The following is a 22,091-nucleotide window of genomic DNA, read 5'->3' as shown; positions in this document are numbered from 1 at the left end:
GGAAAAGAAAAACAAAAAGAAACAAAAGGCAGGCAGCATCTTTACCTTAGCTCTCTGGGCCACCGTTTTTTTTTTAAAAATAAATAAATAAAAATTCAATTTAACCATCATTGCTCCGAGAAGATCAAGAAGCACAGTTCGATTACAGTGCTGTAAAGTCTTACGTTAGATTCATTGAACCTGGACAGGTTTTGGTTCTTTGTTTAGTTCTTGTAACTAGCTAGCTTGCTAGGGTAAGGGATTAGTTGATCTTATTCTCCCTATTCTGTGGACCGTCCAGAGTGCGAATGAAAAGGCATGTTGGTGACTTTTTCCTAACTTTTAGTGTTTTTCTTTTAAATAATTAATCTCACTTTTTCCCTTATATTTTGTTTAATCTTTTCGAGATCAAAAAACGATTATACATATATTATTGTATTGTTTAATCTTTAATAATATATGTAGTGTTTTTTTTGTGTACCAAGTTTTGCTTGATATGCTATACTATATACTTGGTAGGCAGGTGTGTGGACCTATGGGCGAGGAAATGTCGTTTTTTGTGAGAGTTTTGGTTGATGTGTATATTTATTTATACGGGTTAAATTCTGTGCAGTGAGAGTTCGAAGTGTGGGGCCCACTGAATTTCTACACCCTAGCGTGTCATCCACTATCAATGGCGTTCAAGAAAGGCATCTGGGGTGGGGGATGGAGGTGAGACAATTTCTGTTAGCTTAATTGGCTTTTATTCTGTATGTATGATTTTGTGATATGATATGATATATATATATATATATATATATATATAAAAGGAAGTGAATTTTGTCATTTGATATCTTTGTTCCCTAGTTCATGCATGTTTGGACAGAAATCATTAATTAGTTTATGTTGCTTTTGTTGGACTGAGGATACTTAAGGTGCAAAGGCAATGCTTTTGCCCCAAATCCACACTTGGGTCTAGTTTCGACTTAACAACTTCTTAATTAAATGAGTGTTTAGTGCTTATAAGGAGTCCATCACATTGGGTGCTGCTCTTACACTATGGTTGTCAAGACTCGATTTTGCTTCCTAAGATATAATTTATCACCCAAGTACAAATTGAGCTGTCCATTTGACCTAACTGAGTATACTTGTCCTTGTTCAATGTTGGATGGATGGGGAAAAAGTGTTGGATTTTGGAGGAAGCTGATTCTATGTTACAAGTGATGAACACCTTTAACAATATATAATAAATCAGTTTTATAATATTGAAAGGTAACTAATTTGATTTGCCCAACATAAACTAATGTTTCCCTGCTTTCACAAAAAGTTAGTACAACAAAATGTTGTATGTTTACTAGACATTACTTAGACAACATCGAAAGTACTCTGATCTGCATCAGTTGTCATTGATAATGCATAATATGTCCATGTTTAGCTAAAATGTTTCCCAGTCTGCATTTCTAGTTTTCTAAAATTTTTCATTTAATGTTTTTTTTTTTTTTTTTGCTAATTATTGCAACTAATTTTTTTGAGTCACATACATATTCGTTTTTAGTATAATGAAAATTCACCAAAATACATTTGACATTGTCTGCTGAGTGATTTATCTGACAAAATAAGTAAGATTTGAGGATTTGCATGGGTCCATTACAGGTGAGTTAAAAGAAAGAGGGGCAAAGTAAAGTGGAGGGAGGCAGTGAAGACGTACGTAGAGGAGATAGATAGAGATGGAGACAGGAGGAAGTGATGATGAAAACGCAGCATACATTCACAGGGTTGGGCCCCCTCAAAAAGTGAACCTAGTCAAGGAGATCAAGGAAACGGTTAAGGAAACGCTATTTTCAGATGATCCTTTGCGGACATTTAAGGATCAGTCAAGGTGGCGACAGTTTGTCCTTTTCATGCGGGCGGTTTTCCCCATTCTTGAATGGGGAAGACACTATAACTTGGCTAAGTTCAAAGGAGATATCCTTTCTGGTCTCACAATCGCAAGCCTCGCAATTCCTCAGGTACGTGCATGCATGCATGCATGCTAATATGCTAGGGGTATATATATAAAGTTGATGACGGACTAATTGTTGTTACTTCCATTCTTCAAAAATTAAAGGACATTGGGTATTCCAAGCTGGCAAACGTAGAACCTCAGCATGCATTATGTAAGCTAAGGCATGCATCTTTTTTTTTTTTTTTTTTGGATTTGTTGTGACTATCTTACGTGTTATAATTGTGGCAGACACCACCTTTGTTGCACCATTGGTTTACTCATTAATGGGCAGCTCAAGACATATTGCCATAGGGCCAAGTGCTGTTGTGTCTCTCTTGCTGGGATCTATGCTTCGGATTGAAGTTGATCCTGTTAAAAACAAACATGAGTACATGAGGCTTGCATTTACTGCCACTTTTTTTGCTGGCCTCACACAAGCAACCCTTGGAATTCTCAGGTTAATTTCATCGCTCCTAATTTGCTTTGGTCTGCGGTCCGGGTCTTTCTCTGTCCGTTTAACAGCCCAGGTCCAACTGACATTATCTTAATTTGGCATGCAGATTGGGATTTTTAATCGATTTCTTGTCTCATGCTTCTATTGTTGGTTTTATGGCTGGCACGGGCATCACAATAACCCTCCAGCAGCTAAAAGGTGTTCTTGGCATAAGAAATTTTACTAAGAAATCTGATATTATCTCTGTAATGAAGTCTGTATGGGGCGCAGTCCATCATGGAGTATGCATTTTCGATCTCATATGTTATCAATCACCTCCATTATATTTTTCCTGATCGAGGATGAAACACTTACCTATTTGACTTAATTGCAGTGGAATTGGCAGACCATTCTCATTGGAACTTCCTTCTTAGCTTTCCTGTTAGTAACAAAGTTTATTGTAAGCAAATTTAATTCACCTCGCATCCTTCCATCTGTACGTGTTAACATTGTAAAAATTTCATTATATTTTCTGGAGTAGTCTAATGAGATTTTACTATATATATCAGGGGAAGAAAAACAAGAAATTATTTTGGGTACCTGCAATTGCTCCACTAATATCTATCGTTCTCTCTACTTTGATTGTCTTCATTACACATGCAGACAGGAAAGGAGTTGCGATTGTAAGTTATTTTTGTTTTTGCTGAATATAATCTATCTTTAATTAATTAATTGGTATATATATTTTTCTAATATTGTACTGTGACCAGATAAGATACATTAAAAAAGGAATCAATCCTCCCTCCGTGAAAGAAATTTACTTTTCTGGAGAAAATGTTTTGAAAGGACTGAAGATCGGTGTTGTAACTGGCGTGATTGCATTAACAGTAAGCTCAGCTCGCTAATCATAAAAAGTTTTAATTTATACCCTCATCTGATATATCTCGATCTCATGGTGGCTTGGCTTTCAGGAAGCTGTGGTGATTGGGCGAACATTTGCTTCCCTGAAGGGCTATCAAGTGGATGGAAACAAGGAAATGATGGCACTAGGAACCATGAACATTATTGGTTCAATGACCTCTTGCTATGTGGCAACAGGTGATGAAACAACCTCGTATAGAAACTATGAATCCAATTCCACGGTTAGTTGCACAGCATAACGCTCCTATGTTGTTGCTTGTTGCAGGTCCGCTTTCTCGGTCAGCAGTAAACTTCATGGCCGGTTGCAAAACAGTAGTTTCTAACATTATCATGTCCTGTGTTATATGTCTAACTTTGTTATTTTTAACCCCCATCTTTAAGTACACACCAAACGCAATCCTTTCCTCCATCCTTATATCTGCAGTCATCGGCTTAGTAGATATTGAAGCAGTGATCTTGATCTGGAAAATAGATAAATTTGATTTTGTTGCTTGTATGGGGGCATTTCTAGGTGTGGTTTTTGTCTCTGTTGAGGTTGGTCTTATAATTGCGGTAAGGCCGCCAGACAATCTAATCATCTATTATCTATGTATCAAAATAAAGTATATATATGCCAAATGCATGCATGCTGATGATGGATGCATTTTTAGGTTTCAATATCCTTTGCTAAGATTCTTCTACAAGTGACGAGACCTCGTACAGCCAGTCTTGGTAGGATTCCTAAGACAAATGTGTATAGGAATATCCAGCAATACCCAGAAGCAACTATTGTTCCGGGTGTATTGATTATTAGGGTTGACTCCGCAATCTATTTTTCAAACTCCAACTATATAAGGGAGAGGTATATATTAAGTTAATGCTTATAATCCTACTATATACGTTTTCTGGCAAAAAATTACTAGTGTACGTGCATGGCATGCATAATTTGTGTTTATTTTTTTGCAGAGTATTAAGATGGCATGAAGATGAGCAAGAACACGTGAAAGCAGCTTCCCTTCCCAGAATTGAGTTTCTAATACTTGAGATGTCGCGTAAGTGGAAGATCGAAATGAAGTTTTGATATATAGTATCCACTGCTGGAAATTATGGAATTTCCGACCACCTGAAAGTGAATATCAAGTCAAAAGCAACAAGTGGTCGGAAATAGCAACAAATGTTTTTCCAGGTGGTCGGAAATTCTATAATTTCCAGCAGTGATCCAATCTGATATTTTCTTGATTTATGTTTGTTCTTGTTTAATTTGCAGCTGTTACTGACATCGACACCAGCGGCATCCACGCCTTGGAAGAGTTGTACCATAGCCTACAGTCAAGTAATGTTCAGGTAACCAACCATCAGTGCATGCAGCATGAGATAGAATTGAAAAAATTGAGTTAATTAAGATTTTGATTCTACCGTACGTTGTTATTCATCAACTTATTATATACAGCTTGTTCTGGCAAACCCGGGAAAAGTGTTGCTTGACAAGCTTCATGCATCCAAATTTGCCAACCTCATTGGCGAGGACAAAATCTTCCTAAGAGTAGCAGATGCAGTGCAAGCATGTACACCAAAATTGGCAGAGGATGTGTAATGGAACTAAGCAATGAGAGGCAGAGATATAGCATAAATGAAGAAAAGAGCCATTTGTAATAGTGGTATGGGCCGGCTAAATAAAGTGACTGATACACTTATCCAATAAAAGGGTGAGTTCGCGTCTCGTTTTTGAGACGACATAGGCTGTTTTCCTTTTTTATTCGCCAGCCTCGAATTATCCCTTTTTTGTATTCCAAAAAAAAAAAAAAAAAAAAAAAAAGTGATTGATACCCTTATCCAATAAAAGGGCAGGCCACAATGGCTGGCCATATATGCTAAGGTTGAGTAAATTAAAGCATTTCTCAATGTTTCTTTCTTTGCTGTCATTTTATGAAGTAATCAATTTCATCAAACGAATTCAACATAGCTAACTGGCCTAGAAGCCGACTACTTTTTGTACAAGCACACAATCATCGCACAACAAATGACTTTTTTGTACTTTTCATTTGCTACCTCGGAGGATTGCTAGGAGCGTTGTATGAGCGAATTTAAGACTTGCTTTTGCAGGTAGGACGAAAATTTGGGTGAATTTTTAACCTAAATTCACAAATTATGGAAGGATCCAAGGCTCTCGTAACCCAACCATATGACATAATAGGACAAGAGCCAACGGCTTTGACACTATTGACGTTTTCATAATAAATTTAAGGGCGAGTTCATAAGTTCAGGACATAATAATCTCATATAATGGTTAATGACCCAATTTAAATTACAAAATGAAGGGTCCAAGGCTCCTGTAACTCAACCATATGGCACAACCCAATAACTTTCTCAAGATCTGTACCTTAATCACCTCACATCTCTCACATTGGTTAAGACTAGAATACAAAATATTTCTCTCCATATAAATAATAATATTTTTCTTTCAAAAAAATAAATAATGATATTTTATATATTTTTGGCAATCATTCCCATATAAATTGCTATTAAGCATAGCTTATTATAATTGTAACTCAACCTGTTAAAAACTTGCAACTATATATACTTAACGCTAAAAAATTAATGACTAAATTGCTATTTAATTATAATTTAGAGAAAGAAATGCAATTTTCTTTTATAGTTATGTTACGTTAAGATTTTACAAAACAGTTTTCACTCGCAAATACCATATCCTTCGCCAATCAACGATGTCAGTATGTCACAAAGAAATATCTCAACAATAATTAACAGTTAATTGTTATTTTTAATTTACTTAGAAAGCGTCAACTAGTATATAGTGTGATATCATTTTGATTACTATTCTAAATGGGTGGTCATATGTTTGAATTTCGATGGTGATGAGGATTTAGATTGGTTAGAGAAAATACCACTTTATAAAGAATTATGCAAAATAGTTACTCATTGGTACATTTTGATTGAAGATTAATGTGTTGTAATCTTAACCAACAAAGAAACAAAAAATTATAATGAAGTAAACCAATTTAAATTATTTATATATGACTAGTTTCAAATTAATAAACTCAACCAACTACTCTTATAATGAATCAAACTTGTAGGTACAAAAAGCGTTTTTATCTAAGATTAGACCGAAAATTTCAACACATGGGCGTCAAATATCGCCGCGGCATGGACCGACCTATATCAGTATATCTCATCAGTAGCGTATCTTAAATATCTATAAAAAAAATAAAAAATAAAAAAAATAAAAAAAAAAAAACATAGTAAGTCTCATGTCATGTTATATTCTCGATTTATGTTCGGTTTTTGTTAAAAAAAAAAAAAATTTACACATTATGCTATAGGAGTAATATGCCCATGTTTAGCTAAAATGTTTCCCAGTCTGCATTTCTAGTTTTCTAAAAATTTTCATTTAATGTTTTTTTTTTTTTGCTAATTATTGCAACTTTAAAATTTGAAAAAAAAAATAGTAAGTCTTCATGGTAATAACAACATTTTTCACAACATTTTTTCTTATATTCTTCAATGGTAATAACTAATAATGTGTGTAGGGTGTAGTTATTTATGTATTGAAATAATATAAGACGTTTGATTTCATTTAGATTTTTAATTAAATGTTATCTTAACTATGTAGTAATTTATCATATAAAAACTTTTTACTTTAAAAGTATTAATCATACCATAATTATTACTCAAATTATCAAGTATACTTTAATACTTTAATTTTAATATAATATTAGTTCTACAACTATGAATTTTTTAAGAGTTAATACCTAAAATGGTCCCTCGACTATGCCATAATTACCAATTTGGTCCTCAACTACCATTCTTACCCAATTAAGTCCTCAACTATGTAACTTTTACTCAATTAAGTCCTCAACTATACAATTCTTACCCAATTTAGTCCTCAACTATACAATTCTTACCCAATTTAGTCCTCAACTATACAATTCTTACCCAATTTAGTCCTCTGTATTAATTTGACTGTTTGTTGACTGTCAAAAGTCGGGATAAAATTATAATTTTACAAGATTTCTCCTTCCTCTCCATTTAGCAGCGCCAAACCATGCAGCAATACACTCCGGTCAGATTTCGATCGTCAAAAAATCGTTGAAAATCAAATTCATGGGCTATCCGATGTACAACCACTACTTCGATACTGACAGGTTTAGAACCCAACCGGAGCTTATTGCTACATGGTTTAGCGCTGCTAAATGCGGAGGAAGGAGAAAACTTGTAAAATTACAACTTTATTTCCACTTTTGACAGTCAACAAACAGTCAAATTGACAAAGGACTAAATTGGGTAAAAATTGTATAGTTGATGACTTAATTGGGTAAGAATGATAGTCAAGGACCAAATTGGTAATTACGACATAGTCGAGGGACTATTTTGGGTATTAACTCATTTTTTTAATATAATATTAGTTATCAAAAAATATTTGTTGAAAATCTGCACCAAAAACTTATTCATTTGAAAAAGATTATTTATGTAAGAATTATGTTTATTTTATATCTAATTTATCCTTTTTATATATGTAGAGTCAAATTAATTATAATCGAGTTTTAAATGAGTATATACACAAATTATATTATATTAAATATAAAACTTTATCAATAAATGCATTCATATTCCTAATCTCATTTGCATTCACACTTGGATGGAAATTTTTTTTCCCTATTTCATTTTGCATATAATTAGATGCAATGTACAAAATTACAGAACTCAATATTTAATTGCATCTCTATACATTCACAATTTTTGAATTCTATATTCACCATTTTAGAACTCTGTATTCACAATTTTAAAATTCTATATTCACAATTACAAAACTGAATATTTACTCGCTGAGTTGTTTTTAATAATTTCTTTTCTAAAAAAAAATTATTGGTTGTTCAGTTCTAATATTGTAATATAGAGTTCAAAAATGGTGTACATAATATCCATGGCATAACTATCCCTTGGCAGGAGTAGTCGTCTGACTTTTTCTAAATTCAATTGCATCGACGACTTTCTTGGCCCAAACCAAATTCCAGCCACCAATATCTTAATGAGTACTCCGTAAAAGTCTTTTCTTCTCACTATAATCTCTCATAAAAAGCAATATATAATATTTAAGGTTGAAAATGGGAGGCATTGCATAAAAATAAAATTTAATATTTTTCCAAAAAAAAAAAAAATTAAATAAAATTTAAGAATTTTCTTCTTTCCATTCTATCTGCATTGAGTCACTCGTGACTTTTGAGTTCTGCAGTGCTTCAATTCTGGTGCACACAGAGAATCCCAAAAGAGGGGAAAAAAAAACGAAAAGAAACAATTAAAAAAAAAAAAAAAAAAAAAAGGCAGTCAGGCAGCATCTTTACCTCTCTGGGCCACCGTTTTTTTTTTTTAATATTCAATTTAACCACCATTGATCCGAGAAGATCAAGAAGCACAGTTCGATTACAGTGCTGCAAAGTCTTACGTTAGATTCATTGAACCTGGGCAGGTTTTGGTTCTTTGTTAGCTCTTGGAGGTAGCTTAGGCTAGGGTAAGGGAACACACTTGAACAGTGGCTATATATATATATATATATATATATATATATATATATATATATATATATATATATTGGTGTACCAAGTTTTGCTTGATGTGTATATTTATATGGGTAAAATTCTGTGCAGTGAGATTTGGGAGTGTGGGCCCCACTGAATTTGTATGCCTTAACGTATCATCCACTATTAATGGCGTTCAAGAAAGGCATCTGGGGTGGGGGATGGAGGTGAGACAATTTCTGTTAGCTTAATTGGCTCTTATTCTCTATGATTATGATTGTGATATGATATGATGCTACAACTCAGGTGAAACTTGAATTCATTGCACATTAAATGAGATGATTTGTGCTTATTATTTCGAAGCATAATTCATTTTTAATATACTAAAGTTTGTTTTAAAAAAAAAAAAGGTTGATTTTTTAGTATAGTAGCAAAGAATTGAAGAAGCTAAGGTATAAAAAGGGGAGGCAGTGATGACAGGAACGATGGATTCACAAGATGATGAAACCACACCATACATTCACAGGGTTGGGGCCCCTCCAAAAGTGGACCCGTTCGAGGAGTTCAAGGACACGGTTAAGGAAACGCTATTTGCAGATGATCCTTTGCGCTCATTTAAGCATCAGTCAGGGCCGAGAAAGTTTGTCATTTTCATGCAGGCGATTTTCCCCATTCTTGAATGGGGAAGACACTATACCTTTGCTAAGTTCAAAGGAGATGTCATTTCTGGTTTCACCATCGCAAGCCTCTGCATTCCTCAGGTACGTACGTACGTACAACAAATGCATGCATGCATGCATGCTATGCTAGCTGACTAATTATATTGTGTTTTTTTTTAAAAACCCTAATTATATTGTTACTTGTTCACAAATTAAAGGACATTGGGTATTCCAAGCTGGCAAACGTAGAACCTCAGCATGCATTATGTAAGCATATATTATGCATCTTTTTTTTTTTTTTTTTTAAATATCTGTAGTACGTGTTATAAGTAACATAAGTGTGGCATATAATATATGCATCCAGACACGAGCTTTGTTGCACCACTGGTTTACGCATCAATGGGCAGCTCAAGAGAGATTGCCATAGGGCCAGTTGCGGTTGTGTCTCTCTTGCTGGGAACTATGCTTCGGAGTGAAATTGATCCTGTTAAGAACAAAACTGAGTACATGAGTCTTGCATTTACTGCCACTTTTTTTGCTGGCATCACACAAGCACTCCTTGGGATTCTCAGGTGAATTATTAGCACTCGAAACTTGGTTGGGTTAAACAATATAATATTACTGACTTCGATCTGATCTTAATTGACTGACTTCCTTCCAGATTGGGATTTTTGATCGATTTCTTGTCTCATGCTGCTATTGTTGGTTTTGTGGGTGGCGCCGCCATCACAATAGCCCTCCAGCAGCTAAAAGGTTTTCTTGGCATAAAACATTTTACTAAGAAAACTGATATTGTCTCTGTAATGAAGTCTGTATGGGGTGAAGTCCGTCATGGAGTATGCATTTTCGATCTCTTCCTCAGCTCCATTATATTTTTCCTATGATCAAACACACACTTACCTATTTGCGTTTATTATATTTCCCATTGCAGTGGAATTGGCAGACCATTGTGATTGGAGCTTCCTTCCTAGTTTTCCTGTTATTAGCAAAGTATATTGTAAGCAAATTCAGCACGCTTCTGCATGTGTTAACATTGTAAAACTATGCGATTTTCTGGGGTCTAATGAGATATTACTATATATATATATATCAGGGGAAGAAAAACAAGAGACTCTTTTGGGTACCTGCAATTGCTCCACTAATATCTGTCGTTCTCTCTACGCTCTTTGTCTACATTACACATGCAGACAAGAAAGGAGTTGCGATTGTAAGTTATTTTTTGCTTCTAATATAATTCCACTTTAATTGCTATGTTTTTCTAATATTGTATCATCACCAGGTAAACCACATTAAAAAAGGAATCAATCCTTCCTCCGTGAATCAAATTTACTTTACTGGAGAATATGTTTTGAAAGGAGTGAAGATCGGTCTTGTAGCTGGCATGATTGGATTAACAGTAAGCTCAGCTCTCTAATCATAAAAATGCAAACTAGTTTTAGACCTGAAAGATATTTTAGACCCTCATCTATCTCTCATGGTGGCTTTCAGGAAGCTGTGGCGATTGGGCGAACATTTGCTTCCATGAGGGGCTATCAAGTGGATGGAAACAAGGAAATGGTGGCACTAGGAGCCATGAACATTGTTGGCTCAATGACCTCCTGCTATGTGGCAACAGGTGAACGAAAAATAAAATTAGAGAAATTAGAGAGAAAATAAAATTAGAGAAATAATCTTAATCTAACTAGTGACTGGTTGCAGGTTCGTTTTCTCGGTCAGCAGTAAACTACATGGCCGGTTGCAACACAGCAGTTTCTAACATGGTGATGTCCAGTGTTGTATGTCTAACGTTGTTATTCTTAACCCCCATCTTTAAGTACACGCCAAACGCAATCCTGTCTGCCATCATTATGTCTGCAGTCATCGGCTTAATAGATTACGAAGCAGCCATCTTGATTTGGAAAATAGACAAATTTGATTTTGTTGCTTGTATGGGGGCATTTCTAGGTGTGGTTTTTGAAAGTGTTGAGATTGGTCTTTTAATCGCGGTAAGGACCACTTCAACTACTGTACTATTTATTTATTTATATATGCATCAAAACAAGCTAACTATATGATGATATAGGTTACAATATCCTTGGCTAAGATTCTCCTACAAGTGACTCGGCCTCGTACAGCCAGTCTTGGTAGGATTCCTAAGACAAATGTGTATAGGAATATCCAGCAATACCCAGAAGCAACTACGGTTCCGGGTATATTGATTGTTAGGGTTGACTCTGCAATCTATTTTTCAAACTCCAACTATACAAGGGAGAGGTAACTACGTACTTATCATATATATATATGTTTTCTGCCAAAAAATTATAATATATGTATGGTTGAGAAGTGAAATTTGTGTTTATTTTATGCAGAATATTAAGATGGCATGAAGATGAGGAAGAGCACCTGAAAGCAGCTTCCCTTCCCAGAATTGAGTTTCTAATACTTGAGATGTCGCGTAAGTGGAAGAAGATCGAAATGAAGTTTATTTTGATATATAGTATCCAATCTGATCTTCTTTTCATGATTTATTGTTTAATTTGCAGCTGTTACTGACATCGACACCAGCGGCATCCACGCCTTGGAAGAGCTGCTCAGTAGCCTACAGAAAAAGAATGTTCAGGTAACCAAGCATGCATCATATCAGTGCAAACAGAAATGTTTACAATACAGATCGATTGATCGAGTTAGTTATATATTCTAATATGAACATATATATATATATATATATATATATATATAACAGCTTGTTCTGGCAAACCCGGGAAGAGTGGTGATTGACAAGCTTCATTTATCCAACTTTAACAACCTGATTGGGGAGGACAAAATCTTCTTAAGAGTAGCAGATGCAGTGCAAGCATGTACGCCAAAATTGGCAGATAATAATGTGTAATGGATCGGACAAAGTAACTGATACATACCCTTTAATGTATGAAGTAACCAATTTCATCAAGACTATAGTCTGTATAATGTTGTACCGGACGGATAAAAAGTAGAAACAAAAACAACCAATGCACAATTTTCCAAATAATATCTCTTCACCAATATCATATCCCGCTAATTTGCTCCTCTTCTATTGAAGACTTGAACCTGGTGAATGCATCTTTAATTTCGCCAGAATAATGTGTCGCTGATAATTCTCGGAAATTTACTTGGATTCAAATTCAGAGTAAATTCAATAAACAGAAAAGTTTATTTTTCTTGCCATGTTTTAAAATTTTGTCACGTTACATAATTTATTTTTATTCAATTTGTCCTTCGTTTTAATTTCTACTATTTTACTGTTTATAAAGTGTACGTTAACATGATTTTTATTATTCAATTTCAAAAATTTATGACGGAGAAATATAAATTACATATTTACATGTGTTTGGGCAAATTAAAGAAACTTACATGAAATTATATATTACGGAGTACTTCTTTTTTTCTTTTTCTTTTTTTTAAGGAGGAATGATAAAATTGTAAATAGAAAATTGTGACAAGCAAATAAAATTTAATAAGTAACAAGATAAAATTGACTAAATGCAATGACTAAAAAATTAATTTTTTTTCTAAAATAAATCATGCCAAATTAAATTAAAAGGAATTTTATTTATTTACAAATGATGATATATAGTGTGTAATAATTTGTTATTACTTTAGTCTTTTTGATGACAAATATAATGAAATCTCACTGAAATTTATCGCATAACTTGCAAGTGACTAGAGAATATATGAAGAAAACATATAGGTCAAATAGGTAGCTTATAGGTCAATTTTGGCTTCTTTTTTTTTTTATTTGTTTGACTTTGTTAAAAAATTAATATAAGTGTTTAGTTAATTAGCTTTTTGTAACTCCAAAATGCTAAATTTCAATTAGCTTTCTAAGAAAAGAAATTATACCAAACAATTATATATCAGTTAATAGCTAATTTACCAAACACATTTCTACAATCAGCTAATGTTATAAACTAGTTATACCATTTAATTAACTCAAATCAACTAACAGTCATTTACCAAATAGGCCATAATATAATGATGATGAACCAAGTACCTTTTTTATGATTTGATGAATTACTATTACGTACTTTTGATAAATGTCTCATGTTCTTTAGAGTACGTAATTAACTTATTAATTAAATTACAATCAACTCCATCTTAAAATAAAGAGTCGTTACATTTGAAGTTTGAACAAGTATTAAATTAATAGTGATTGTTAATTTAATATTAAATAAGAAGCTCTACTACATGTATTTTTAATTCTTACTCTCTCAATTTTAATTTTTAGTATGACATACACTCATAAGCTATTTTTTTATGTGAGGCTCATTACAAATGTTTAAATCACAATTTTGAGTGTGAAAGGAACAACTTAGATTAGAAAATAGGACTACATAATATTTTCACATGTGGACAGTATATGCTAGTACAAATATATATTATTATATTCCATATCACTACTGTAACGGTCCTTTTCCTCTATTTGGTCTTTTCTCACGTAACATTATTGTGTGTGGAAATTTCAACACAGATTGGGGTCAAAGATTGCACCAATAATTAAGCTATTAATTATTTTTAATATATATATATATATATATATATATATATATATATATATATATATATATATATATATTTTTTTTTTTTTTTTTTTTTTTTTTGAATCCGGTGCACACCACCTAGTTAGCCGAGTCCGTGAGCACACTCCCTAATTGTTGATGGTGTTTTATTTAACAGTGAGATGGTGTGATGAAGAAACAGACGTGCACTGGACATAGGGGTTCTTTTGTGTGTGTGTGTTTTAAAATAATATATATTTATATAATATATGAGCTAAATTAATAATTTTATGATATATAGATACATCGCATAATTTTTTTTGTAAATCATAATTTTTATAACTCCGATCCTCTCTCTCTTATAAACAAAATTAGGATATGTCAAAGCAGCTTTTTTTTCGTTGTTTATTTTTTAGTATTTTTTTATTTTTAAATTTAATTTTCTGTGTTTAATAGTATTTTTTGATGTAGTTTCTAAATATATATATATATATATATATATTAATTTTAAATTTAATATTATGAAATAAAAAATTATAAATACTTTATTTAAATCTCAATGACTTTATAGTCAAGTGACATGAGAGGTCATGGGTTCGAGTTTCAGTTAGGGCGGTATTGACTCTTTATACTTCAATAGATTGAGAAAAAATATACGAACAAATACTACAATGTAATACAGTCAATAGGATTTAAAAAAAAAAAAAAAAAAAAAAAAAAAAAAAAAAAAAAACTTCATTTAAATTAACTGAATTAGGCGCATTAAATATGATTGAGGGAATATTATTTTCTCTTTTTTTTGCCATTTAAATAAATGGTTGAATGGTAGAAAGGTTTGGAGCGTGAAATATGCACAGTGTGGTGTGGAAAAAAGGAGTATCTTTCCAGATTTACCCAATTTTCAGTTTAGACCTGATAATGAAAGTGGACGCCTTCTCATCCTCATACATCCCTTTCAACTTTCCAACCTCAGCCGTGCCAACGTTAATGTCGCGGGTCCCATAAAACTTGGCAGGAGTTGTCGTCTGACTTTTCTTTTCTTTCTTTTTTCTTTTTTGGAAAAAATCGACTCGACGACTTTCTTGGCCCAAACCAAATCGCCAGCCACCACTATTAATTATCTTAATTAGTACTCCATAAAAGTCTTATCTTCTGACTATAATCTCTCATACATATATTTAATATCTAAGGTTGAAAATGGGAGGCATATATATAAATAAAATTTAAGAATTTTCTTCTTTCAATTCCATTCTCTCTGCATTGAGTCACTGGTTACGTTTATCGTCACTTCTGAGTTCTGCACTGCACACAGAGAATCCCAAAAGAGGGAAAAGAAAAAACCAAAAGAAACAAAAGGCAGGCAGGCACCATTATCTTTACCTCTCTGGGCCATCTTTTTTTTTTTTTTTTTAATACTCAATTTAATCATCATTGCTCCGAGAAGAGAAGATCAAGAAGTCTTACGTTAGATTCATTGAACCTGGACAGGCTTTGGTTCTTTGTTAGTTCTCGGAACTAGCTAGATAGGGTAAGGGATTAGTTAAAATCTTATTCTCCCTATTCTGTGGACCGTCCAGAGTGCGAATGAAAAGGCACGGTGGTCACTTTTTCCTAAATTTTAGTGTTTTTCTTTTGAATAATTAATCTCACTTTTTTGCCCTTATATTTTTGTTTAATCTTTAATTAATAATATATGTAGTGTTTTTTTTTGGTGTACCATGTTTTGCTTGATGTGTATATTTATGGAAATTGCAGTGAGAGTTGGAGGTGTGGGGCCCACTGAATTTCTAGGCCCTAACGTGTCATCCACTATCAATGGCGTTCAACAAAGGCATCTGGGTTGGGGGATGGAGGTGAGACAATTTCTGTTACAGCTTAATTGGGTTTTATATATTCTGTATGATTATGATTGTGATATGATATGATATATGATGCTAGAACTCAGGTAAAAGTTGAATTGATTGCACCATATATATATATACATTTGTTTTAAATAAGGAAGTGAATTGTGTTTGTGAGTTCAATGTTGTTGTCCTGTACGTGTGATTCCATGTCTGGTTTAGGAAGTTGAAGAAATCTTGTTGAAGATAGATATGAGAAAGCTGCCAATATAATGAACTTAATTTTAGCCTGCCAACTAAGAGGGAGGACCCCTTTAGTCAGAGGGTTTTTATTCCCACTTTAATTTACATGTAGTGTGGTGGGCGTTTATCTGTCCCACTATCGATGATGCATGGTCCTTGTTAATTTAGAATCGTATGTAATTGTTATTGGTACATAAAAGGACTTGTCATTACATATTTACTGTGACATTATTGTTACTATACATTCAAAAGGAACATTTTGACACCATCCACTAACTTTCAAGTATCTGGTATCTTTGTTCCCTAGTTCATGCATGTTTGGACAGAAATCATTAGTTTATGTTGCTTTTGTTGGACTGAGGATACTTAAGGTGCAAAGGCAATGCTTTTGCCCCAAGTCCTCACACTTGGGTCTAGTTTCGACTTAGCGACTTCTTAAGTGAGAGGACCAGTGTCTGGTGCTTATAAGGAGCCCATTATATTGGGTGTTGTTCGTACACTACAGTTGTCAAGACTCGATTCTGCGTCTTAGAGTATAATTTGTCATTTGAGTACCAACTGAGCAGTCTGAGTATACTTGTCTAGGTTGAATGTTGGATGGATGGGGAAAAAGTGTTGGATTTTGGAGGAAGCTGATTCTCTATGTTACAAGTGAACACCTTTAACAATATATAATAAAGCAGTTTTATAATATTGAAAGGTGATTAATTTGATTTTCCCAAAATAAACTAATGTTTCCATGCTCTCACAAAAAAGTTAGTACAAAAAAATGTTGTTTAGTAGACTTTACTTAGACAACATCGAAAGTACTCTGATCTGCATCATATCAGTTGTCATTGATGATGCATAATATGTCCATGTTTAGCTAAAATGTTTCCCAGTCTGCATTTCTAGTTTTCTAAAAATTAATTTATTTGTGCTATTTAAATTTAAATTTCAGTTTAAAATGTGTACTATCCAAATAATGAACATTCAATTTTTTGTAGTAATATATAATTGGTTACAATTATTGGTGTTGATAGTAATATATAAATTCAAAATGAGTAGTGTGTATATAGATCACATGAGTGACAATGGTAAGTGAATGTTCATGTATATTTCTATATAAATGAAAAACGAAATTCATTTACAGGGAAAGTTTGAAAAGATGATTTTAATATGTTTTTGAATTTGCATGGCTGAGTTAGAAAATGATTTTTTTTTCCATTTGTTAATTTCAAAAGTAATTTATTTTTGAGAAAAAATGTTTTCTAAAATATTGAGATATTTACCAGCTACTAAGATGCCCTAATCTTTTGTCTTTTCCAATTGTGTACATATTCATTTTTAGTATAATAAAAGTTCATTGCTTTTCGTTCATTTTTAGTATAGTACCAATGAATAACTTATAAAAAAAATGAATAACTTATAAAAAAAAATGAACATCTATTAACGATCTAGAGTACAATTTGCTTGTCTTTTATTCTCAGTTGCCATAGTTACATTAAATACGGAGTTATAATTACTTAAAAGCCCATGCATTGTTGAGGTCAATAGTGCGACTCAAATATGGATGATCATCACTAGTGGATGGATTCTTTACTTAATTAAATTGATGGCTGCAGTGCAGATAGCCCAAATTGCAGACAAAATGTAATTTTTGCATTTGCTAATAATATGATAGTGAAAGAGATCTAGGTTCACACCCAACACCTGTTAAAATGTACACCCTTCATTGGCTTCAAGATTGCAAAGTTTGACCTGCAATTTCCTACATTGTATAAAGGGATCAGAGATGGAACTCCATAAGCCATTCCAATGCTGAAGAAGACTCACACTTTTGAAGTTTTCAGAATCTTTCAACTTATCTAGTTTCCGGCATTCATTCTATTTGAACGGTTGGCTGCTATTGCTGTTGCTGTTAGAAACCTCGTTTTCTATCTTTTTAATACACCTGTGAACAAGTAAAAAAACTGTTAACTATGCATGTTTATTACCTGACAAAATAACTAACATTTCATCTGCATGGCTCCATTACAGGTGAGTTAAAAGAGAGCTTTTATGCTGGGCCGTAGTAAAGTGGAGGCAGTCAAGGCAGGAGAGATGGAGACAAGAAGTTTGTCATTTTCACAACATGAAGAAAACGTACCTTACATTCACAGGGTTGGGGCCCCTCCAAAAGTGAAGCTCTTCAAGGAGTTCAAGGACACGGTTAAGGAAACACTATTTGCAGATGATCCTTTGCGCTCATTTAAGGATCAGACAAGGTCGCGAAAGTTTGTGCTTTTCATACAGGCAGTTTTCCCCATTCTTGAATGGGGAAGACACTATAGCTTCGCTAAATTCAGAGGAGATCTCATTTCTGGTCTCACCATCGCAAGCCTCTGCATTCCTCAGGTACAACAAATGCATGCTAGTGGTATTTAGATGAATAAAATGGTTGATCAAGTATATAAAGTTCATTCATGACTAACTGTTACTTCTTCACTATTGGTTTAAAAGGACATTGGGTATTCCAAGCTGGCAAACTTAGATCCTCAGTATGGATTATGTAAGCATCGTTTCTAAACTCCTTTGGTGACTTACAAAAAAATCCTTTTTTTTTTTTGCACTTGTGCTGACTATCTGTACTGTTATAACTCTGCCAGACTCCAGCTTTGTTCCACCATTGATTTACGCATTCATGGGCAGCTCAAGAGATATTGCCATAGGGCCAGTTGCTGTTGTGTCTCTCTTGCTGGGAACTATGCTTCGGAATGAAATTGATCCTGTTAAAAACAAAACTGAGTACATGAGGCTTGCATTTACTGCCACTTTTTTTGCTGGCATCACACAAGCAATCCTAGGAATTCTCAGGTGCGTATTTCTTTTACTCTACTTGTCTCTTTTCATGGCTGCTTTGGGTTAAACTGACATCTTAATTGACTTCCTTGTTTGCCAGATTGGGGTTTTTAATCGATTTCTTGTCTCATGCTGCTGTTGTTGGTTTTATGGGTGGTGCGGCCATCACAATAGCCCTCCAGCAGCTAAAAGGTTTTCTTGGCATAAAAAAATTTACTAAGAAAACTGATATTATCTCTGTAATGAAGTCTGTATGGGGCTCAGTCCATCATGGAGTATGCATTATTTTCTCTTCCTCGTTATCAATTAGCTCCATTTTTCCTGAGGATGAAACACTTACCTATTTGCGTTTATTTCCCATTGACTTGCAGTGGAATTGGCAGACCATTCTCATTGGAGCTTCCTTCTTAGCTTTCCTGTTATTAGCAAAGTATATTGTAAGCAAATTTAATTTACCTCGCTTCTGTGTTAATATTGTAAAAATATGCCATCATCTTTTGGAGTCTAATGAGATATTACTATATATCAGGGGAAGAAAAACAAGAAATTCTTTTGGGTACCTGCAATTGCTCCACTAATATCTGTCGTTCTCTCTACGTTCTTTGTCTACATTACACATGCAGAAAAGAAAGGAGTTGAGATTGTAAGTTATTTTTGTTTTTGCTGAATCTTTGGTTCTTTCATCTTCCACTTTAATTGGTATGTTTTTCTAATATTGTATCACCACTGTAACCAGGTAAGACACATTGAAAAAGGAATCAATCCTTCCTCCGTGAATGAAATTTACTTTTCTGGAGAATATGTTTTGAAAGGAGTGAGGATCGGTATTGTAGCTGGCATGATTGCATTAACAGTAAGCTCGCTAATCATAAAAATGCAAAGTTTTATAGGAATATATAGATAGATGTACCTGAAAGATATTTACCTGAACTTATACCCTCATCTCTCATGGTGGCTTTCAGGAAGCTGTGGCGATTGGGCGAACATTTGCTTCCATGAAGGACTATCAATTGGATGGAAACAAGGAAATGGTGGCACTAGGAGCCATGAACATTGTTGGCTCAATGACCTCCTGCTATGTGGCAACAGGTGAACGAAACAACCTCTAGAAACATAGATAGACTAATAGAGGCATGTTTTTAACAGGAAAACTCGTAAGGGGCTTAACCAATACAGGAATCTACTATGTTATTGTGATAGTACATGTACTTTATTAGATTCTGATTGGAAGCCATTAATGGAACTTCATGGTCATGGCTATGATGAAGTTAAGTGAGAGAGGGGTTACGTTTCTTGGAGAGGGTGGAATATTTTGGGTATAGGTGGCAAGTGTTCGAGAAAGATCCCCATTATCTTATCTTTTTCTACTTGTATAGGTGAAGGCTAAAAGGGTAAAATAGAAACTTTCTCCTTGAACTTCAAATGGGATTTAACTTCTTGAACGAAATCTATTACCTTGGGTCAATCTTCATGGGCTAGTAGATACTTGAGCCACTGATGGCTGACCTGACCAGAGGTGATGGGTTGGGCCGGGAGTACTAACCCTAACACCTAACATGTAGTACATATATATTATTGTAGGATACTATTATACTAGGATTTATTACTAAAAATCTACCCATGTAAGAACATTTCAAACATAATATGTATAACCTGCTAGTTGTTGTTACATCCTCACGGGCAACTATATAAATCCTAAATATATCACTAACACAAGTTTTTTGCTATACCCAGAAGTTGTAGAAATAATCTTAATCTATCTACTGACTGTAACATGTTGCTTCTTGCAGGTTCCTTTTCTCGCTCAGCAGTAAACTTCATGGCCGGTTGCAACACAGCAGTTTCTAACATTGTCATGTCATGTGTTGTATTTCTAACTTTGGAATTTATAACCCCCATCTTTAAGTACACACCAAACGCAATCCTTTCTGCCATCATTATCTCTGCAGTCATCGGCTTAATAGATTATGAAGCGGCGATCTTGATCTGGAAAATAGATAAATTTGATTTTGTTGCTTGTATGGGGGCATTTCTAGGCGTGGTTTTTGTCTCTGTTGAGATTGGTCTTTTAATTGCGGTAAGGACAATCATCAGTTCAACTATTTATGTATCAAAAGTATATGGCAAATGCTGATGATGCATTTTTCACAATTATAGGTTTCAATATCCTTTGCTAAGATTCTCCTACAAGTGACGAGGCCTCGTACAGCCAGTCTTGGTAGGATTCCTAGGACAAATGTCTATAGGAATACCCAGCAGTACCCTGAAGCAACTAAGGTTCCGGGTGTATTGATTGTTAGGGTTGACTCCGCAATCTATTTTTCAAACTCCAACTATACAAGGGAGAGGTAAGTTAATACATAACTACTTATCCTACGTTTTCTGGCAAATATAGCAAAAAATTAGTAGTGTGGCATAATATAGTTTTTTTCAGGAATTCTGTGTAAAGCATGCTTGAGAAGTGTTAACTGTGAGTGTCAAATTTCTCTTTATTTTTTGCTTTTTTTGCAGAATATTAAGATGGCTGGTAGATGAGGAAGAGCACCTGAAAGCAGCTTCCCTTCCCAGAATTGAGTTTCTAATACTTGAAATGTCGCGTAAGTGGAAGAAATGAACTTTTGATAGTCAAAACGTCTAGTGTCGTGGCTCTTCTTTTCATGATTTATGTTCTTCTTTGCAGCTGTTACTGACATCGACACCAGCGGCATCCACGCCTTGGAAGAGCTGCACAGTAGCCTACAGAAAAGGAATGTTCAGGTAACCATCAGTGCAAATACATGAGAAAAAGTTAAGATTTTGATTCTGTTGTGACCACTTACCGTTGTTATTCATCAACAGCTTGTTCTGGCAAACCCGGGAAGAGTGGTGATTGACAAGCTTCATGCATCCAACTTTACCAACGTCATTGGCGAGGACAAAATCTACCTAACAGTAGCAGATGCAGTGCTAGCATGTTCGCCAAAATTGGCAGATGTGTAATGGAAGCAAGGAGACAGAACAGGGCAGTTTAAGACAGAAAAGGAGAGATATAGCATAAAGGAATATGTAGACCAGGAAGAAAAGGGCCATTTGTATTACTATATTTTGTAGTGCCTGATGGTATCCTTAAGAAAGTGACTGATACCCTTATCCGATCATGCCACAGTGGCCATATATGATAAGGTTGAGTAAAGGTGAAATAAGTAAATACAGAGCACGACTAAAGCAT

The 22,091-nt window shown here is 34.1% G+C and overlaps 3 protein-coding genes and 2 long non-coding RNA genes across 12 annotated transcripts; 3 read left to right on the top strand and 2 right to left on the bottom strand.

The window, feature by feature from the left end:
- Positions 1-596: 596 nt before the first annotated feature.
- Positions 597-5,177, top strand: LOC109170331 (sulfate transporter 1.2-like). Of its 2 annotated transcripts, XM_019319406.1 has the most exons (14): positions 597-690; positions 1,612-1,967; positions 2,066-2,114; positions 2,192-2,399; positions 2,503-2,677; positions 2,770-2,835; positions 2,945-3,058; positions 3,146-3,262; positions 3,347-3,473; positions 3,562-3,848; positions 3,947-4,137; positions 4,242-4,327; positions 4,543-4,619; positions 4,726-5,177. In XM_019319406.1, the coding sequence occupies exons 2-14, from the start codon at positions 1,686-1,688 to the stop codon at positions 4,867-4,869; spliced, it is 1,923 nt and encodes a 640-aa protein (XP_019174951.1). In that variant the 5' UTR covers positions 597-690; positions 1,612-1,685; the 3' UTR covers positions 4,870-5,177. The 2 variants fall into 2 exon arrangements, with proteins under 2 accessions (XP_019174951.1, XP_019174952.1); XM_019319407.1 differs by lacking the exons at positions 597-690; positions 2,066-2,114 and having other exon boundaries at positions 1,903-1,967.
- A 3,472-nt stretch (positions 5,178-8,649) lies between these two features.
- On the bottom strand, positions 8,650-15,540 carry LOC109170334. The gene is made up of 2 exons (XR_002052393.1): positions 15,460-15,540; positions 8,650-8,749 (listed from the first exon to the last, which is right to left on the bottom strand). It is a non-coding gene; the product is annotated as an uncharacterized LOC109170334 (long non-coding RNA).
- LOC109170329 (sulfate transporter 1.3-like) lies at positions 8,973-22,090 on the top strand. 7 transcript variants are annotated; one of them, XM_019319404.1, is made up of 15 exons: positions 15,173-15,507; positions 15,735-15,832; positions 18,083-18,439; positions 18,545-18,593; positions 18,691-18,898; positions 18,984-19,158; positions 19,255-19,320; positions 19,413-19,526; positions 19,620-19,736; positions 19,846-19,972; positions 20,674-20,960; positions 21,041-21,231; positions 21,395-21,480; positions 21,564-21,640; positions 21,722-22,090. In XM_019319404.1, the coding sequence occupies exons 3-15, from the start codon at positions 18,104-18,106 to the stop codon at positions 21,860-21,862; spliced, it is 1,974 nt and encodes a 657-aa protein (XP_019174949.1). In that variant the 5' UTR covers positions 15,173-15,507; positions 15,735-15,832; positions 18,083-18,103; the 3' UTR covers positions 21,863-22,090. The 7 variants fall into 7 exon arrangements, with proteins under 7 accessions (XP_019174946.1, XP_019174949.1, XP_019174943.1 ...); XM_019319398.1 differs by having other exon boundaries at positions 18,984-19,320; XM_019319399.1 differs by having other exon boundaries at positions 15,173-15,576; positions 18,984-19,320.
- Positions 9,235-12,394, top strand: LOC109170330 (sulfate transporter 1.2-like). The gene is made up of 13 exons (XM_019319405.1): positions 9,235-9,567; positions 9,684-9,732; positions 9,830-10,037; positions 10,127-10,301; positions 10,397-10,462; positions 10,559-10,672; positions 10,745-10,861; positions 10,954-11,080; positions 11,164-11,450; positions 11,528-11,718; positions 11,814-11,899; positions 11,988-12,064; positions 12,188-12,394. Exons 1-13 carry the CDS (start codon positions 9,280-9,282, stop codon positions 12,332-12,334), a joined length of 1,932 nt encoding a protein of 643 aa, XP_019174950.1. The 5' UTR covers positions 9,235-9,279; the 3' UTR covers positions 12,335-12,394.
- Positions 18,480-19,536, bottom strand: LOC109170333. Its single transcript, XR_002052391.1, has 3 exons — positions 19,444-19,536; positions 19,224-19,299; positions 18,480-18,810 (listed from the first exon to the last, which is right to left on the bottom strand). It is a non-coding gene; the product is annotated as an uncharacterized LOC109170333 (long non-coding RNA).
- Position 22,091: the final 1 nt, after the last annotated feature.

This window comes from Ipomoea nil, unplaced genomic scaffold (genome assembly GCF_001879475.1).
Source record: "Ipomoea nil cultivar Tokyo-kokei standard unplaced genomic scaffold, Asagao_1.1 scaffold3321, whole genome shotgun sequence".
NCBI lineage: Eukaryota > Viridiplantae > Streptophyta > Magnoliopsida > Solanales > Convolvulaceae > Ipomoea > Ipomoea nil.
The sequence above is the reverse complement of the archived record's forward strand: the minus strand, read 5'-3'. Positions and strand labels throughout refer to the sequence as shown.

Coding starts and splice junctions, on each gene's coding strand:
- LOC109170331 (XM_019319406.1), top strand. CDS start 1,686: ATGGAGACAGGAGGAAGTGATGATGAAAACGCAGCATACATTCACAGG. Junction 3,263..3,346: donor CTGGCGTGATTGCATTAACA/GTAAGCTCAGCT, acceptor CTTGGCTTTCAG/GAAGCTGTGGTGATTGGGCG. Junction 4,138..4,241: donor TCCAACTATATAAGGGAGAG/GTATATATTAAG, acceptor ATTTTTTTGCAG/AGTATTAAGATGGCATGAAG.
- LOC109170330 (XM_019319405.1), top strand. CDS start 9,280: ATGACAGGAACGATGGATTCACAAGATGATGAAACCACACCATACATT. Junction 10,038..10,126: donor GCACTCCTTGGGATTCTCAG/GTGAATTATTAG, acceptor ACTTCCTTCCAG/ATTGGGATTTTTGATCGATT. Junction 12,065..12,187: donor TACAGAAAAAGAATGTTCAG/GTAACCAAGCAT, acceptor TATATATAACAG/CTTGTTCTGGCAAACCCGGG.
- LOC109170329 (XM_019319401.1), top strand. CDS start 18,104: ATGCTGGGCCGTAGTAAAGTGGAGGCAGTCAAGGCAGGAGAGATGGAG. Junction 19,973..20,673: donor CTCCTGCTATGTGGCAACAG/GTGAACGAAACA, acceptor TGCTTCTTGCAG/GTTCCTTTTCTCGCTCAGCA. Junction 21,641..21,721: donor TACAGAAAAGGAATGTTCAG/GTAACCATCAGT, acceptor ATTCATCAACAG/CTTGTTCTGGCAAACCCGGG.